A 19,766-nucleotide genomic window follows, 5' to 3' on the forward strand; every position below is an offset into this window, starting at 1 on the left:
GCTTAGCGGGAAGCTCTCAGTGTTTAAAATGTTTCACTGGGGCTTCCAATTTCTAAACATGTCAGAAGTTGTCTGCTGCCAGGCGGTGGTGGCGCAAGCCTGTAATCCCAGCACTTGGGAGGCAGAGGCAGGTAGATTTCTGAGTTTGAGGCCAGCCTGGTCTACAGAGTGAGTTCCAGGACAGCCAGGGCTATACAGAGAAACCCTGTCTCGACAAAAAAATAAAATAATAAAACAAAAAGTTGTCTGCTACACTCCTGTACTGGTCCCTCAATATCCCAGAGGAGTCCTCAGGAACATTTCCAGATATTTATGCCTGCCTCGTAGGGTTCTCTCCGTAACTGTGGAGTAGAACCTATGCCCAACAGGAGGCAGATAGGTGGGAAATACCCACAGCAGGGCAGAGGAAGACCTTCCAGGCTAGCCCTTAGGAAATGGAGTGGCTGCTGTTTGTTTAATCTCTGTCCAATGTATTTTTTTACTTAGTCTGGGTCAACTCCTATCCTCGTCGAGGGACCAGCAGAGATTACAGGCCGTCTTGTCATTAGTGGGGTCAGACTCCCCCCTCCTCACTCTCATTCAGGAAGCGAAGGCACAATCAGAGGTGAGCAGGGTGCCCAAAACCCAGGGATGGAGCGGAGGGTGTTGGTGAAGTGGGGGAGGGGCAGGTGCTGGGCGCAGTCTGTTGCTTGAGGGCCGGTGCGAAATGTTGGATTGGAGGGCCGTCCTAAGTCCCCTGCAGCAACTGTTCACCAGCCTTTCTACCCTAAGTTTGCAAAGGAATTGCTGAATGACCTCTGTCCCTTTCAGTGTGGACATAAACTAGGAAGCGGCGCCACCTGCTGGTGGAAGGCTCACACTGTTCTAAACCCGGCTTATGCCCCGAAGTTTAAGAGCTCCTAAGCCCCAGTTTATAAGGTCAAAGATTCAGATGTTAAATGAACCGTATTGTGACAGTGGACAGTAGTGACAACAGAGACCATGGGTTCCCACCTAGAATGTTCCTCAGGGGACAGTAAAAATTTGTTATTTTGTCTTTTTGTTGTTGTTGTTGTTTTGTTTAACAGAGCTGAGGACCGAACCCAGGGCCTTACTACTGAGCTAAATCCCCAACCCCGACAGTAAAAAATTGAACCTCGACAGATGAATATTTGTTGAGAACAGGGCGAATAGAAATGAGTGATGAGATCCTGGGTTACTAACGTTTACAAACACTGTTCCGATTCCCCCACATCTTCCTCGGCTCCATTTGCGGTTTCTCAGTTAAGCCTTCCCATCTCGTGGGCCAGGATAGCGAGGAGGTGGGGGGAGCCTGGGAACAGATACCTATCGGTTTCCCCTCCCATCAGATTCTCAGCCCACTGGTACAGTCAGGACAGCCTTCGAGGAAGCAAGTGCTTTCATTAGAGTGACAGGGACCGCGCTGTCGGCTCTAGCTTCAGCGGTGCGCATGCGGCACAGGCCCCAGGCTCACTCTGGGACAATATGCACCCAGAGCTGGAGTGCAGACAGAATGCCAGGCGCTGCTATCGGATCGGTACCCTGAGCAAGTGTGCAGTTTGAACGGCGTCCGGGACCATTCCTGCTTGCGTTAGACCGCAGGTTTCTTTTCCCGTGTTTTGTTTTCGGTAGGTTTGCAATGGGAGAGAGCGCATAGCTAGCCCGACCTTGTTTCCTTTGTGCCGCGTCTCCCTGCTTTCCCCAGAGAGTATGGTGCGCTCAAACCAGAAAGGCACAAACCAGGGTCCTGTGGCCTTCTGGTGTACCCCGAAAGGTGAAAGAGGCCAAAATCCAGCCTGCTTTTCTCACAACCACACGGCCAAGCTTTGGAGGGAGGGCCCTGTTCATGTGGCATCCCAGTGCTGTACAGAGTTACTCAGGCAACATCAGACCTCATCCTCGGCTGCTTGCTTCCCCAAACCCACCCCCATTCCCGCAGAAATTAGTAAATGTAAATTTTGATGGCAGTATGCCCATTCTAAGGTACACTGTCACTGCTCTACAAGTATTCGCATCTCCACCTCTTCCGGAGGTGTGCAGAAACCATTCATTAAGCCATGAGCGCCTGCGCTTGTTTAGAAAACCTAGTGGTCAGCGTCTCCTTTCTGTTCCCCTCGTCTGGATGACTGAAGGTACCCAAGTCTTCATGACTTACCAATACAACTAAACGCTCCTCCATTAGGCTTCCTGGTCAGCTGACCCCACAGGTGGTTTTCTGCTTCCTTTTCTCTTAATAATTCAGTCCTCAAAGGTTATTTATTAGCTTTCTCGAGTGACAGTGTGCTTCCTATCATCTTGAAGCTGGTGATGCTTGCTTACTTCATGAAAAAGCAAACAATGTAGAACTTTAAAGTGTTGCTGAATCGTGTCTAAAATGGGGGCGACGTCAGATTCTGGACTGCTTAACCAGTTGTGCTCAATCTTCTATTTCAAAATATCCTCTGACTGGCGCTTAAAGCAAGACAGTCAAATGTTGTATAACCCTACCACACTAAGAATGTTCTAGTCTCATATGGTTGACAGTTTCGCCCACTTTATGACTACCAGCTAATCAAGTGTACCTGCAGATAACTCAGGGACCCAAATGTGGAGACATGGCTGCGGTATGACACCTTACCCTGCCTCTTCACTCTCATCTTTCTGTCGTAGAAACCCCGGTTTGCTAATAACTGTGGACTTAGGGAGTATAGCTCACCTGATAGCGTGCCTGCATAGCATGCACAAAGCTCTTGCTATAAGGAGCGGAGGCATGTGCTGTGCTCAGATCCAGAAAGGCAGAGATTTTCCTTAGATGGCTTGAAAACTTGGAGACCCAGGAAAGCTTCTGCCTCTGGAGGCTTCAGTCATGGTCACCTTTTCCTGGTCCCACAACTGCAGGGTGGGTCATTAGCCTCGCACATGGGCTGGAGAGATGGCTCAGTGGCTAAGAGCACCGACTGCTCTTCTAGAGTTCAATTCCCAGCTGCCACATGATAGCTCACAACCATCTGTAATGGGATCTGATGCCCTCTTCTGGTGTATCTGAAGACAAGCTACAGTGACTCATTGTACTCATAAATAAATAAATAAATAAATCCCATCTGGGACAAATACAGAAATACAGGAAGGCCAAGCTGGGCTCCCCCACATTTCTGGGTTAAGTAGAGAATTACTAAGGGTCCTGTCACGCACCTCCATGGGGACTTAGTCGCTTAAGAGTTTCTCACTCTGGGTGCAAGAGTAAATTGTCTGTTTCTCTCCACTAGAATAAAGAAGATATTTGCTTCATAGTCTTGAATAAAAAAGAAGGCTCGGGTCTGGGATTCAGTGTGGCAGGCGGGGCAGACGTGGAGCCCAAATCAGTCATGGTAAGCGGCAGTGTTGCAGGGGTCTCGGGGCATCGCCACATAAGCAGCAGAATTTGAATGACACAACAGAGATGGCAGAGTTTCCATCCCGTTAGCCACGTGAACATCGGAGGGTGAGGGGGGCAGTGCATGGTATCTCAGCTGTCAAAGATGTGTGTTTTTATAGACAGCTAACGTGCCGTGGAGGGCAAATGCAACATCTGTCAGCATAATCACCTGCATTGTGGTCATTTATGTTTAAGTAAGGAAGGAGAGTCCAGTGCCCACACTCGCAAACAGTAGCACTTTGAAATCACTTGTCCACCTTCTCTGGGCAAGCCCTTCGTCTGTCTCTCTTGCTGTTACCCTGTGGATGTAACAGAGGAGCGGCCATAGGCTTCAGAGACCTGTTGGTTCACCCTGCACACTGACAGAGCGAGAGCTTTGTGACTAGGAAGCTTGCCTACGGAAGTTCCGTGACTTGATCTGCTGTTACTCTCTTCTCTCACCAATAGTTACCAGGGCTGTGGATGAATTTGTTCTCTTCCTTTCTGCCCTAGGTCCACAGGGTGTTTTCTCAGGGCGTGGCTTCTCAGGAAGGGACTGTGAACCGTGGGGACTTCCTTCTCTCCGTCAATGGCACCTCCTTTGTTGGCTTAGCCCACAGTGAGGTCACGAAGGTTCTGCACCAGGCAGAGCTGCACAAACATGCCCTCATGGTTATCAAGAAAGGGAGCGAGCAGCCCAGGCCCTCCTTCGGGCAGGAGCCTCCCTCGGCCAATGGGAAGGGTCTGTTCCCCAGAAGGACCTCACTGCTGGAGTCCGGGGCTGGTAAGTTATCCTATCCGCTGATAGTGAGCAGGGTGTGAGCAGCTGGTGGATAAGGACTGCACTAGCAAGATAAAACAGCTTTTGTAATGGGATTGGTGTTAAGGGAGGTTTCTGAATGAGGAAATGTGTTCCATTTCCTGTTTTAGCAGCATGTAAGAAAACTGAAGCAATAAGCGCGTTTTTTGTGTTTGAAAATAGACTGTAGCCTAAATAGAGAAGGGGTTCAGGATGGACTCCCCTGTGAGCATCTAAGTACTAGTTCTGTTCCAAGCCCAGGCTCCCACAGCCTTCAGATAAGCCCCTCCCACTCTCCCAGGTAGCCCCTCCCACTCTCCCAGGTAGCCCCTCCCACTCTCCCAGGTAGCCCCTCCCACTCTCCCAGGTAGCCCCTCCCACTCTCCCAGGTAGCCCCTCCCACTCTCCCAGGTAGCCCAGGGGGCGAGGCAGGAGGGCCTTTGTTCTCAGCATCTGTCCTGACAGCCAAGGGTGGCCGAATGCCTCTGCTCGCTCGGTGGCCTGAGCTCTCCATAAGAGCTATCCTCCTGCCGGTGCACTTTGCCAGGCTGCAGACAGGATCTAGAGTGGGCCTAAGGGCAGCGGAGGTCGCCAGAAAGCTGTTTAAAACCCCGATGACCAGAAAGTTCCCTGCTCACCTGAAACAGACAGGAAATCTGTCTAACAGTGCTGTCAGGTGATTACAAGAGAGAGCCCAAGTTGGGAACCACTGTGAATGCTTCCTTACCCCCCTTTTTAACAGCAAGTCACCCCACTAAAACAATTATACCACTCCCAATAGTAACAGATGTCTTTCAGGCCATGCGGATTGGCTTTAAACGGTGCTAAGGAGCTAACTGGCGGTGACGGTGCTTCAACTGTCATCCTAAGGATTTTATTAGGCAGGAGTTTCATTCATTCACGGTCCCGTTCCTGCCTTCCAAGCAGCTACGTACACCTTTCCATTCAACTCCACAGTGCAGACCTAAGGGAGCTAAAAGACAAGTTTACATCCAGTTCCTATTCAGTCCCCAGCCTGGCCTTTCCAAACAAGCCTTAGAGCCAATATCACCATGGAAACGCTCTCCCCACACCAGAGCCAGATGCCAGTGAAGGATGCCTGTGTGAGGGAGGCAACCATGCCCCAGGGATTCAGGGTTTCCTCTCAGAAGTACAAAAGGCATAGCTAGGGCAAGGAAGGAAGGCCCACCCAGTGCCAGAGAGCTTCCCGCTCAATTATGACAGTCTCTCATGACCCATGCACTTCAATGCCTTTGCTTTCAATAGCAGATGGTGACATTCTGTTGCCATGGTAGCCAGGGTTGGCAGGAAATCGAATTTGATTCACTGAGTGTGACTTCCATCCTCACCAGGATGTGGTGTGAGGCTTGGCAAGAGCAGTGTGTCTTCCCTGCATTGCGGGAACGTAGTAAAGGAAGCGTTGGGTCCAGCAGGACACAGCTGCGCTCCCTTCTGGGAGGTCAACCCTGATGTCGGAATCAAAGGTTATAAACGCTTGGCAGCACACAAGACTGAGGGATGCCCCGAGTCTAAGGTGCCAGAGGCAGTAAGTTCATTCGAGGGGCACTGGATAGGTGCCTAGGGCAACAGCCAGCCTGTCGTTTTTTTTTTTTTTTAATCTCGACTAACATCCGTCCTTGCCGCAGGGAGAAACGGAGCTGCTCCGGATGCTGTGTGTGTTGAAGTGCTGAAAACCTCTGCTGGGCTGGGACTCAGTCTGGATGGAGGAAAGTCATCCGTATCTGGAGATGGCCCACTGGTCGTCAAAAGGGTGTACAAAGGTAAGGTGTAGCTCCGTGAGAAGCTACCCCTCCTGTACGGAATCTAAACTGGTGTTCCAAACTCTGCAGCGCTTTTGCGGCTGCATGATCTTGAGCTGTGTTTTGCCTGTGTTAAAACTCCCAAGGCCCAGGTAGGTACCGAGGGGAGCAGTATCGCCAGCTACACCAGTGGGAGCGCTTAGCATCAACCCGGAGTCCAGTGATTTCAAATACTAGGCCGCAAGAAAAGGGAGGGAAACCGTTGAATGGTTTCTTCATGAACCTAAAAGTTTTTATTTTATATTCTTGGGAAATTGTTTGAGCTAGAGGATTTTCGTTTTTTTGCACGAGTGTGTACGGTATGCATATGTACATGAATATTCTGGCGTGGACACATGTGACAGCCCAACGCTGACATCAAGTATGTCTCGTGATTGCCCTCCGCTTTATTTCTGTGTCCGAATTGCTCGGTGCATGCCAGTTGGGATGCCTTCACTTCAGAGTGCTGGGGTTGCAGGTGATTCCCACACGTGGGTTCTGGAGATCCAAACTCTGGTCCTCACGCTTGTGTTCATTCGCTGAGCTATCCCCACCCCCCCACCCTCCCCACCCCCACCCCCCTTCCCCCCCACCCCCCCCACCCCCTACTCCAGTCCCCCAGGGAAGCCTTTACAGTGTTCAGATGCCCAAGCAGTCAGGAATTATTGTAATTGTATGGCTGATATCAGCACATAAACACTTAGAAATGGATCTGAAACTCACAAATAGGTCAGATTTGTTTGTTTAATGGGCACTGGTGTTTTGCTTGTATGAGGATGTTCGATCCCCTGGGCTGGAATTACAAATAGTTATAAGCTGACATGTGGGTGCTGGGAATTGAGCCCAGGGTTCTCTGGAAGAACAGGCAGTGTTCTTAACTGCTGAGCCATCTCTCCAACCTGCAAAAACTCATTTATGGTTAGAAGATGTAAGTAAGGTATCAAGACATAAGTTTGATTGTTCTTAAGACTGATTGTGGGTGGTGTGTGTATGTACACACCCATGTATTTTCAGTCAGGGTCTCACATGTAGCTAGCCCCCTGCCTGGCCTGGAACTGATAGAGATCCAACTGCTTTTTCCTCCCTGCTCTGCTCTGATCATGTTTCTCAACTTGTGATCTGTTTCTGTACTTACATAGCTACCCTGAAACATCTCTCCACTCTAGACACACTGTTAGTATGAGCTGTGCTTTAAAAAAATAAAATAAAATAGGGAAAAGAGGCCCAAACCGCCAGCTTGTGTACCCCAAGAACCCACGGGACCAGGAGTAAGCAACAGGTGCCGGCCCGAGCTGTCGAACTGGTGAATTCTAGGATGTCTCGCTGGATAGAGCCTTCATCTCAAGACCATCTCTGAAAGATCCACCTTCCCAAACCGAGACCATCCGTCCTTCCCCTGGACCTGTCATATTTCATTCAAGCTCTATTCTCAGTGTCTGCTAAACACTGCGAACAGCAAATTTCTCACATCTTAGGCAGATAGTTACAAACACATCTGCAGCTGGGCCTCTAGAGTGGTTCACGCCTACAGTCCCAGCACTCAGGAGCCGGGGGCAGGGTTGTGGCAAGTCTGACACCAGCCTGGGCATCATACAGGGCCAGGCAGAGCTACATAGTGAGACCATGTCTGAAAACAAAAGAAAATCTAATCTCTGTGGAGAGGGGAGACAAAGCCCGTGGCTCAGAAATGTTCAACAGGAACTGAAGCTTACAGGCCCACCAGGGGCGGGGCCTGAGCACCTTGACTCTGGGCTGCCAAAAATAGGTATCCAGTGATGGGGAGGACTGCGGCTTCCCCTGACAGAACCAGAAGCAAGACGGCTTGCTTGGTAGCTTGCAATAGCATTCAAGACAAGCTATTACAAAACCCTCATCAGGTTTTGTAATCCACTGTAAGCGCAGGTATATAAAGATCACGTTTTTTAGATTCTAAAAATGTGCATGCATGTATACACCATGCAAGTGCAGTTACCCAGAGAGGCCAGATGTCGGAACCCCCAGAAACTCAAGTTACTGGTGGTCATAAGCCACCAGATGTGTGTGCTGGGAAGTGAAGTCGGGTCTGAGCCTAGGTCCTCTAGAGGAGGCACTAGTGCTCTTAACTGCTGAGCCAGCCCTCCAGCACCTTTTATCATCCTGTGTCCGTGCTGCGCTCGGTGCCAGTCAGGGCACACACTTCAGTCTTCACCGTTACCCCCTGAGCTCTCTTGCCAGTCCCAAATCCTCAAATGGCTTTGGGAAATATGCATCTGCTCAGCCTTTTGAGATCGGAGATTTCTAAGAAAGTTACTTTTCCCTCCCTTACCTTTTTCAGTTCAGATCTTCCTGTGGGTAGTTCCCCCAACACACACTTGCTTTAGGTATGTACATAACAGCAGGGAGGAAAGAGGCCAGCTGACTCCCAAAAGCTCTTAGATGTGCTGTAACTTCCGCAGAGCTGTCACCACAGCCCCCACCACCTGATGAGCCTGACACAGCCCTAGCTGACATTTTGGATGATGCTGTTTCTATGAGCTTGTTGGATGTTTGCTGGTGTGTTAGTTCCTGGTTTCCTTTGACCAACTCTGTGTATTTGCGACGCATTTGCTTTTTAAAGTGATTTTCCTGTTTGAGTATACACACTATCATGGAGGCTGCGAATGATTCAGATTTGAGTGGGAGGACCTACTTAGTTTTATGCTGGCTGGTAAATGCTATGCTAGCCAAGTCAGGCAGAATTTAGAATCCTTATCCTTTGTGTGTGTCATGATTTATGAACAGCGACTACTTTTTTAGTCAGACAGTAGACACCTTCAGGAAGAACAAAGGTCAACGTCCTGAGCCCTGTGAGCATGCATTTGTTGGGGTCAGGCTTTTCTTGGCCAGTTCATAAATCTGTAATCGTTCCTTCACAGAGTCAGGTATCAACTCCAGCCCGGTAGGGACGTGCTGGAGGTAGGACAGAACCCTGCAACAAGCCCTTCCCTGGAACATGCAGTTAAAATAATACAAAATAACTGTATAGAGAATGTCTGTTTAAAAAAGAAAAAAGGGCCGGGTAGTGGTGGCACACGCCTTTAATCCCAGCATTTGGGAGGCAGAGGCAGGCAGATTTCTGAGTTCGAGGCCAGCCTGGTCTACATAGTGAGTTCCAGGACAGCCAGGGCTATAATGAGAAACCCTGTCTTGAAAAACCAAAAAAAAAAAAAAAAAAAAAAAAAGGAAACTAGTCCCCTATCCTAAGACTACAGGATCTACAGACATCATTGAGAAATATTCTCATTTAAACTTGTAGTTGCCTTTTTGAAAGATGCAGGTGTAAACAGTTGATTCTGTATCTGTTCTGACAGGTGGTGCCGCGGAACAAGCTGGAACAATAGAAGCGGGTGATGAGATCCTTGCTATTAACGGGAAGCCCTTGGTTGGGCTGGCGCACTTCGATGCCTGGAACATTATGAAGTCTGTTCCAGAAGGGCCTGTGCAGTTAGTGATTAGAAAGCACAGAGATTCGTGAGTTTTTACAGGAATCTCCTTCCCCTAGATTCACTTCTTTATCAGAATGACTTTTAAACAATGGGTTCTTGAATCAACAAACAGCTTAAACGGATATCCACGATTGTACTTTTATACGAAGCCAAGCCCGAACTCTGGAAACCACCTACCTGGACCGCCAGGGCTGGGAGGTCATCATTTCATTCAATTCAGTGCCTCGGATGGAGAGTGAGTGCTCCTCCCCTGGAGCACTCAGCTGCACCTTCGCAACCCTCTTATCACCTCTCCCAGCATCAGTCCTGTGAGTAGGGAAGAGGGGGATAACACAAATGCCCCAGCCAAAATGATCTATGTGTGTAGAGTTATGTGATTTTGTAAGTAAACGACATAGTGCTTTTAGGTACATGCAGTGGAAGGCAGAGCTATGGGGTCTACGCATGTTACCTTGAAAAGGAAAATGAGACTTAAAGAAAATGAATTTATGACCTAATTGTTAGGCAGAGCTCAGGAATTACCCAACAGTGAAAGAGATGACAATTTTTAAAAAGTGCTATTTTTTAATGAAAGTAATGTCTGATGAGAACTAGGAAGTTCTGATGGTTTTTCTGTTTCAGAGTGTAAGTCATAAGGCTGTCCCAGAGCGACAGTTCGGATGAATTGCAATAAATAGCTGTGAGCTTCCCTGCTTGGGAGGACGTTCTAGCCTGAAAATCTAGGTTTTCAAACTTGAGTACATGGTCGAATTCAAGACTGGTCAAATACATATAAGCAGGCAGAGTTGTCACCATTTTTCTGTTTCCACACACACGCCCCACCACCGTAAAGGAATTAGAGTGTTAAATCCTCAACTTACAAATGTAGGCATTCTACAATCCAAACTGAGGAACGTCTGGGCATCCTCCTCAGGGAAATTTTTTCTCCTTTTCCCCTCCAGACCTAAAGAAGCATAGAGTTTGTCGTCCAGTTCTCTTCCCTGACAGAGCTCTATAGTAGCTATTTTGTTTTTTTCCCATTTTGCAATTCTTTCTCTTGCCAAAACTGGGGTCCCACAGACCATTCTGACTCAAGCTGCTTGTGAGACTCCTCGGGCTGTGACGGCTCTGGAGCCCCTCCTCCTCCTCCTCACAAGCTGGCTTTTTTCTCCCTTTGCACTGACCATCATTTTCTTAAATCCCAAAGCCTCACCAGCTTCATTTACCAAACAAGGAAAATGGAAAAACAGGGTGAGTCATTCTCAAGGAAAAGGACTACAGATAGTGTTCACCACCCTACCCTCAGGTGGTGCCACCCAGTGCTGGGTCCTGGAGGGTCTTGGGTGGAAACTGCGTTTGCGAATCCCGCATGCGTGATGCCACGGTTTCGCTGATCTCGTTAAACAGCTGAGTCTAGGAGAAAGTCCGCTGAGGTGCTTGAGCTGCTGCTGCCTTTGTATCTTATCATCTGAGCCCGATCCTGCTGGCCGTCTGCAGAGGAGACCCAGAGAGGGCGTCCCCTCCCCCACCACCCCCTCACCCCCCCACCTCCCCGTATGTGGGCGCAAAATAACTGGCTTGTTTTCCAACAGGTCTCACAAAGAAAGCTACAGTCCAGGAGTTAGCTAGGAGAGAGATCCTGGCTTAGCATCTACTCTTCCTTACAGTTACAAGTAGGATACTCTAAGACGTCAGTGCAAGGTGCATGCTAGGTTGTTGTTTAAGTCTCCGGGTCAGTTTCTGCTTTCTAACCTGAATGATAATTTAAAGTCAGCATGGAAAACCATTTCTTTCCTTCCTTCCTCTTTTGCCTCTACCCCTTCAGAGTCATGCCTATTAAGTCCTTTGTGAACAGACAGGACCTTCGGGAGCAATGGTCTCTTTCCAAGTGTCCCCAAAGCTCCTATCTGAAGAGTACACGGACGACCTCTGGCTTACTCTTATTAAGTCATCAGGCATTTGGACCAGATCTTTCCAGAAAGTCTTCCCAGCTAACTGGGAATGTAAGGGAAGAAGCCAGACCTAGCCCCGTCTCCCTGACCCTGAGGTAGAAAGCTATTTATTTGTGTTCAGTGTTCAAGGCATGACTAGGATTGCTAATTAGTCTAATAAATCCCCACATTTCCTGCAGTGAACACTAATGGTATTGTTCAAACCCTTTTTTCTTTCTTTGTAAGTGGTCAGTCATTCACAGTAAGCTCTGAGGTAAAATGTGCTATAACATTCACACCATAGTTGTAAGACGATACCGTGAAGGCTCACAGAGGTTGGGTTTCATTCCCACCCCCGCACATATCGCATTGCATTGTAGGGTTGACTTTAGTTGGCGCCACACCTGTACATTATACATTATTCTTTATTTATGTAAAATAAAAATGCCTTATATATTAAAGAGTAAGTGCAATAATACGAAATGGCCTGTACATTTAAAAAAATGTTGCCAAGTTATGTAAATCCACATCTCTGTAAACAATTTTTTAAATAATTTTCAAAAAATAAAACACTGCTTACTACTTGGCTCTGTCTCAGTATTGTGCGATGAGTAATACCAAGATGTTTTTGATGTGCTATAACCATAGCATAGCATAGCTGCACCAGTCACACCAGCAAGCTCTGGGCACAAGAGGAAGACCTAGCTTCAGCGTATATATATATCGTGAGGAATGACTGAGGAGAACACCGTACATCAAGTCCTTAAACACCTGCACACACCTACACATGTAAAGAACAAAAGATGCATGGGAGGACTCTGGGATACTAAAAACCAACCAGCCAGAAATTAAGACGAAAACAACTGAGACACCACTGAAAAGAATTTACCACCTTCAGCCAGAACCAGAACCCTGTATTAACCCTGGGAGAAATATTCAGAAGCCATACAGAATATATTCACAAGGGAGAGAATATAAACACCAGGGTTTGACAAGAACGTGTTATACCAAAAAGGACATTCAAAAGCTACTTAAAAAAAAAAAAAGCAAACCAACTTCCAAGGAAAAGGTCACAGCCTATGCTCGGTGTACAAGTTTGGGCTTACATTTTCACAAACCTGATATAGGAAGCTCTGATATAGGCAGGTCTCAAACTTGTGGGTTAACACAAACCACCCTTTCACAGGGGCCACATATCAGATAGGACAATTCCTGACAGCAGCAAAATTAGTTGTGACAATTAGCAAAGGACAGAGTTTTATGACTGGAGGTCACAAGTGTGTCATGAGGAACTGTATATTGGAGGACTGCAGCATTAGGAAGGTGACATGGGCAGGCAGGGACAGTTTCTGATGAGCAGTGAGTATACACACCTGAGTGAGGACTCCCCAATTCTGAAACCCAAGAGGGCTGCTCTTACACTGCAGACACAGCCATTCCCCACCCAGTCCCCACGGTGAGGTAAGCCGTGGCACAGCTCAGCCACACGGCGCTGACCAGCACATAGGCACACGTTCTCAGGTTCAATCCCAGCACTGCCAATAAACCAACTCTGCTCAAAGGATGCCGCAAGTGTAAAGAGAAAAGGCAAACTGAATGTACAGTACTTTAATTTGCGCACCACTAATCTTGATAACTAGATTGTTGATATGGACAAGACAAAAAGAAAACTCACTTCACAGTTCTTTCTGTGAATCTGAAGGATCAACAGAAAGTCATGAAATACTTTTTTAAAACTTGTCAATATGGTAAGATACATAAAATGTTAGAAGTGTACAGTTCAGTAACATTAAGTGTATAGCCACCACTATCTCCAGAACTTCGTCTTTATACATTATACATTTATACATACTCAATTTTTTTCTCTAAAAGCAATTCTCTCAGTAGTAGCAGTAAGTACATTGAGTGAGTACAAAGTGTAGCCTTGAAGTACTATTTCACGGGAAAAGAATCCCTAGCTTGCTGAAAACGCTAACAGAACTATATTCATCCAGACAGAAAATGTCTTTTAATTTTTTTATGTGCATTGGTGTTTTGCCTGCAGGTATGCCTAGGTGAAGGTGTCAGATCCCCCAGAACTGGAGTTACAGTTGTGAGCTACTATGTATAGGTGATAGCATTGAACCCAGGTCCTCTAGAAGAGCAGCTAGTGCTCTTAACTGCCAAACCATCTTTTTTTTATTTTATGTATAAATATATTTATATATATAAATTTTCTATATTCTGTTTACATTCCAAATGATTTCCTTTCCCAGTTTCCCCGTCCCCATATGTCCCATAAGCCTTCTTTATCTCTCTAGTCCCTCAGAAAATGTTTTTTAAAAAGATCTTTGAAGAGAAATTGTCCAAAGATAGGAAACTTGAGTATTAATGTGGATAATAGAACACAAAATGTCTACTGCACTATATGATACACACAAATAGGCATGCAGCTATTAAACAACTATAAAATATATTTTTATAGGAACTATAGGCTATAAACAACTAGCTTTTATGTATATGTGTGTGCAGGTGGCCATGGAGGCCAGAAGAGCGCACCAGCTCCCCCAAAGCTGAAGTTACAGGTGATTGTACACAAACTCCCAATGTGTGTTCTATGAACTGAACTCTGGTCTTCTGCAAGCATTCTCAACAGCTGAGCCATCTCTCCAACTTCTGATGTCATAAATTCTTTAGACAGTATCAGGAAACCAACTCCTCTTTGCGAATAGGCATGTAAGCTCTAAGAATGTATCCTACCTTTCCTCTGTGACGTGTGCAGGAAGGTAATGGAGATAATCTTCCTGTAATAAACTATTTTTTTGTTTGTTTTTTGAGACAGGGTTTCTCTGTGTAGCCTTAGCTGTCCTGGAACTCACTCTGTAGACCAGGCTAGCCTCGAACTCAGAAATCCGCCTGCCTCTGCCTCCCAAGTGCTGGGATTAAAGGCGTGCGCCACCACTGCCCGGCTGTAATAAACCTTTTAAGGAATAGAGATGGTAAAACTTAGAATGCCACGACTCCACAATCCCAATGAACTTCAGGATTATCTGGGGACAGAAGCTCACAGCTGTAATTCCAGCATTCAGGAGGATGAGGCAGGAGGATTCCGGCTTCGCTCTGAGTTTCAAGGCGGCCCTGTCTCAAAAGGGAGAGGAAACCGAGAATAGGGGCAAGGCTTTATATTGGAAAGTACAAAGGAAGACAACCAAAAACCAGAATGAGAATTCGTTATCAGGTCGATACTGGAAGTATACATTACCACTAGAAACAGAGTCACTGACACAAAAAAAACCAAACCCCGGACACCCACCCTCCAGTGCCAATTCCCAGTTTTTGTTTTTTTTTTTGAGATTTGGTTTTTTCGAGACAGGGTTTCTCTGTGTAGCCCTGGCTGTCCTGGAACTCATTCACTCTATAGACCAGGTTCGCCTCGAACTCAGAAATCCGCCTGCCTCTGCCTCCCAGAGTGCTGGGATTACAGGCGTGAGCCACCACCGCCCGGCTCTATTCCCAGTTTTTAAGAGATTAAATAAATAAGTACATAAATAAATAAAGTACCTTAAGTTACAGCATGCAAGATGCAATCAGAAAAGTCTGAACTTTAGAGACGCCCATAGGACAAACATCCATCCCAGTGTCATAAACATCGGTTTTTCAAGAAAAAAATGGAAAACATTCAGAGAGAACCTACAGATTTAAAAAAGAAATTAAAGATGAGTAGAAAAAGGAAAGTGAAAAACACGCAAATTAGGAAGGGTGGAGTTGGGGGAAACCATGAACAGCTTCCCCCAAGGCTGCCTTGGAACCCAAATAACAGTCTAGAGTATACCTGCCTGAATTCATTAACCTATGTGTTTTTGTATTTACCCTTACTTTTAGAAAAAAATTCCTATGTAGACGTGTCTATAAACCACGGGGTCAGCAGGCTGAAGGGTGGCACTCACTAGACCCAGGCTTCTTTTCTGAGTGATGAAAGTTAAGGCACTTGGGGTTCAATTCCGAGTACCCACATGGCAGCTCACAACTGCCTGGAACTCCAGTTCCAGGGGATCAACATCCTCACACAGACATATGTGCAACTAAATAAGTGCACTTAAAATAAAAACAAATCATTGGAAAAGAAAAACATATATCCACCTGTTCACAAATAACAAAAAGACCGAATGAGGGAATAAATCAGAAGTTCCTAGTCAATTCTGCCTCAGAACAGTAGTATTCTTGGCCCTTTAACATATTTATAATTCCTCTAGAAAGAAGCCGATTTCTCACATCCCTATCATTTAAATAAATTACACCAGCACAGCCTCTAAAATGCCTGAAGAACTTTTTGTGTATCTGCAAGTCTGGTTGTTTCTCAGAGAAAACAGCCCCTCCAGGTGCCCAAGTAAGAAAGGAAAACTAACTGGATGCTTCCCTGTTTCCTTAGTCACTCTGGGATCAGCGCTTAAAGAGCTACTAGATATGTGAGACTGAGCAGATTATCTCTGCGGACTAGGAATGAGGTGTCACAAGGACTTTGCAGTGAGACTGAGCAGGTCATCTCTGCGGACTAGGAATGAGGTGTCACAAGGACTTTGCAGTGAGACTGAGCAGATCGTCTCTGCGGACTAGGAATGAGGTGTCACAAGGACTTTGCAGACACAGAGAATGTCTTCACACAGTTTCTGCTAGACTACTGCACAGGTCAGGTTTATTTTGTTTTTTCTTTTTTAACAGAAAGCTCGTCTATTAAACACTGCATGATAAAGCCAAAAGAAAATAGTAACTTCATTCTCAGATACACAAACACCCACACAGACCTTATTATAAAAATACATTGCTGCTGCTTGGGCTAACAGCTTTAAACTGTGACATGAGCAGAAGGAGATACTAGTCCTAGCACACAGAATAATGATTTCCATTAAAGAGCCATCACTCTTGAAGAGGCTCCTGCCGACATGGTTCAAATCCCAACATTTGGGAGGCAGAGGTGGAAGGGTCTCTGAGTTCAAGGCCAGCAGGTCTACATAGTGAGTTTCACTATTGAGATTGAGATGAGATTAAGTTAGAGATACAGAAACAGAGACAGACAGACATAGAAGCAATGGTTTCTGATGCAGAAGTTTCTCTTCTGGTACTGGAGCCACTCACAGGCTGAGCCAAGTATAAACTCCATCCTAAAGTACACACAGAGGTGCAGGCCCAACCCCCCAATGCCTATGTACCACTGTCTAAGCAAGTCCTGTTACTTTACTTCTAAAATCCTGCAAAAGAAAAACAGTGAAAGTTTCACCAAACAAATAAATGTCAGTATTGGGGAAGGGGGGCTGGTAACATTCCCCTTTAATCCCAGCACTAAAGAGGTAGAGGAAGGAAGATCGCTTGAGTTCCAAGGCCAGCCTGATCTATACAGAGTTCCAGGACAGCCAGAGATACAGAGAAGCCATGTCTCAAAAATAAACAAGAAAGGAAGGGATGGGGGGAGGAAAGGGGAGGGAGAAAGGGGGAAGGAGAGAAGGAAGGAAGGGTAGGGGAGTGGGTTAGCCTAGAAAAGAGAAAAGGGGGAGGGGAGAAATGGGGGAAGGATTGGAGAGGTGGCTCAGCATCTCAGATGGGAGAGAAAAAGGGGAGGGAGAGAAGGAAGGGTGGGGGAGTGGGTTAGCCCACGGCAGGAGAGATGGCTCAGCAGTTCCTTGGACTCACTGCTCTGGCAGAGGACCTACCTGGGTATTGTTCCCTGCACCACAGGCGGCTCCCACCTGAGGCACTCTTCTGGCCTCTGGCAGGTACTCCCGGGAGTAGGCTTACACAGCAAGCAGGAAAAACTCATACTCATAAAATAAGAAAATTAAATTTTCTTAATTTATTCTTTAATTTTCCTATGCATCATTATAAAGGGAATGGCAAACCCATTTGGTGACAGACACACTGCCGGCTTCTCTAGTGTTTGCTGCCTTTTATTTGTATTGTCAGTGACAGCTTTCATTCAGCAGAAGTGAGTCTCTGCAACAAACACCGTATATGGCATGCCAAGTTTAAATATTCCCTATCTGGCTCTTTAAGACAGTTTCCCAAGCCTTGCTGATGAAATGTTACCATGCCATACTAAGTAAAACTTCATCTAAAGCAAAGAAAATCTGAACACAAAAATCAAAGACATGCTTGCTCTGATTCAGGCACTTTCAAGATCATAGTTTATTTATTACTCCAGATAAAAAGATAGTATACATATTAAGGAGTCCCTTAAAATTCAACTCTAAAGTTATACACATCTAGTATTATTTTTGCATCAAATGTTAACCAAAAGTTTCTAGACACCTGAAAGCCCCACTATTAACATGAATTATAGTAATAAAAATTTGACATTTAATTTGTTCAATGTATAGTATTTACATTATGAAACCAATAGTAAATAAACAGTGATAATGAATAAAATCAACATTAAAAAGCAGAGGTTTGTAGTCTTATGGTGTGCTAATGATCATAATTGTATATAAAAATTAAAACATAGCAGAGCTTTCTGTTACAAAATTCTTAATCGTCTTGAGTTGTAGTCGTTACTTGCTACCAGTTTACATGCAACATCTGCTAGGACTGATATCTGATTTACTTTTCCCCAAGAAAAGATGAGTAGATAAATGATATTTCAGAGCAGACATTAATTTACTTGAGAACAGAAAAGTGGAAAATCAAAACAAAACAAAAAACTGTACTCAAGATTAGTACTGGTCACAAGCCTCTTTCCTATAGAAATCATAAAAAACAGGAAAAGTTAAGGAAAAAAAAAGTCCCAAGAAAGATGCCCAGGTAGACTATCACGGGGCACGGGGCACAGAGCCCTCAAAGGGCCACACCTCTCTCCCCTTCAGGGATGAGGTCTATTTTGCCATCAAATAGCAATGAATGAAGCAAGTGAGGGGCACCAGATGCACAATTACATTTTTCAAAACACTAAAATGAGGCAGAGGTGGCCAGAAGAAGGGGCAATTCATATATAATTCAAACTATATACAGCATAAGTGGAATGCAGCCCATCCCAAACTGGCGCTGTGAAACAATTGGACCTTTATGATTTAATAGCTAAAATTATAACAACTGTAATCATACAACAGATTTACATAGGAAGCAAAAATTCAAGGGGAATTTTATATTATGTATTTACTGTGCTGTTTCAATTTAAAAATAATTTTGCTAAGTATACATCTCAACTGAGGTCTATGTATAAAATGTCCTAATAGATACAGAGATTTACCTTTGGTGAGTTGAAGGCCTTGTGTGACTTGTCTGAACTGTAGGCAGAAGGCCAGGTGAGCAAGCACATGTGGGAAAACTCAAGCTGAGGTAATCCAAACGCTGTGCATGAGGTGGGTAACTGGAGGTACTCTGAAAGTCAAAGTCCGCCAGGAACCCGAGACGAGACAGGAACAGGAGAATGGAACAGGGGATGCGCTGCCAATATGGCCATAAGGTTGGTTACAAACAGAAAGAGGAAGGCCTCTCGTACCAGCAGAATCCTGCGTACATACAAAAAGAAATATCCACCCACCGTTTTGTAGAACAAAAGCCAATTATTAGTGTGGGAAAGTACAAACTGCAGAAAACCAGAGTCAATAGAAGAAAAGCTACTGGTTCACATGAGAAAAAGGAAACATTGCATTCTGACAGTTACTTGGTAAACGCAGCTACCACAGCCCAGAGAACTTCATTGGTGTTGGCCTTCAGACACTCCACTTCTGGGTCCAAGTCGAGGAGCTGCCGTACTCTCTTGGTGGCTAAATCATACTGCTCGTCCAGAAGAGGAGCAAAAGCGTTTTCCAGAACATCGGAGGCATGGGCTAGGTAAATGAGGGCCAGCAAGCGCTTGTCCATTCGGTGAGGGTCATTTACCCATTTGTCAAGAACAGCTTCTTGTACCTTCTTGATGAGGCGTTGCTTAATGTTGTTATTGGTGAGAGGATGTGTCGTCATGTCAAACAGGAGGAAGTTCTGTTTCTCTGTCGTCAGTACACCCTTTTCTACCAGGTTTTTAGCTAATCGTTCCCGGACATTTCTTAACTGATAATGCAATTTTAATGGATTCCACGTCTCACCTAAATAAGAACATTCCAAAAGTTAGGAATGGTGGGTATTATTTGCTAGATTACAACAATAGCAAATCAGACAAACAGTATTAGATAAGCAACAGATCGTTCATTCTTGTCCCTTCCACACTAGATCATGGAGTCCAGGCAGCCCACACAGTCTCAGGCATAGCAGCCACTCAAAAGCAGTCTTCAAGCCACGGTCACCCTTTCTCTACACGGGAAATGAACCGCTCTGGCTGCACTCAGTAAAGCAGAATGTGGAGGGCACACATGCACCAGGTAGAGAGGCAGGAAGAGCTCAAGTGTGGAAGCATATGGGCTACAGTGTAAAAGCATCACAAGGCCCCAGGTTCAATAATCAATACAAACAAAAAAC

General features: G+C 45.7%; 2 protein-coding genes across 6 annotated transcripts in view; one reads left to right on the forward strand and one right to left on the reverse strand.

Moving 5' to 3' along the window:
- Window positions 1–11,931, forward strand: part of Pdzd2 (PDZ domain containing 2) — a 386,071-nt gene extending 374,140 nt beyond the window's left edge. For all 4 annotated transcript variants that reach the window (XM_052159550.1, XM_052159551.1, XM_052159552.1 and 1 more), the window contains 5 exons: window positions 487–604; window positions 3,246–3,347; window positions 3,887–4,157; window positions 5,819–5,953; window positions 9,301–11,931. In XM_052159550.1, the coding sequence (XP_052015510.1) occupies window positions 487–604; window positions 3,246–3,347; window positions 3,887–4,157; window positions 5,819–5,953; window positions 9,301–9,464 (790 nt within the window). In that variant the 3' untranslated portion in view covers window positions 9,465–11,931. The remainder of the gene's footprint in view (window positions 1–486; window positions 605–3,245; window positions 3,348–3,886; window positions 4,158–5,818; window positions 5,954–9,300) is intronic.
- A 5,541-nt stretch (window positions 11,932–17,472) lies between these two features.
- Window positions 17,473–19,766, reverse strand: part of Golph3 (golgi phosphoprotein 3) — a 28,556-nt gene continuing 26,262 nt past the window's right edge. For both annotated transcript variants that reach the window (XM_052159592.1, XM_052159591.1), the window contains one exon: window positions 17,473–19,396. In XM_052159592.1, coding sequence (XP_052015552.1) covers window positions 18,972–19,396 — 425 coding nt within the window. In that variant the 3' untranslated portion in view covers window positions 17,473–18,971. The remainder of the gene's footprint in view (window positions 19,397–19,766) is intronic.

The sequence above is a fragment of the Apodemus sylvaticus genome, chromosome 16 (assembly GCF_947179515.1).
Source record: "Apodemus sylvaticus chromosome 16, mApoSyl1.1, whole genome shotgun sequence".
Classification (NCBI taxonomy): Eukaryota; Metazoa; Chordata; class Mammalia; order Rodentia; family Muridae; genus Apodemus; species Apodemus sylvaticus.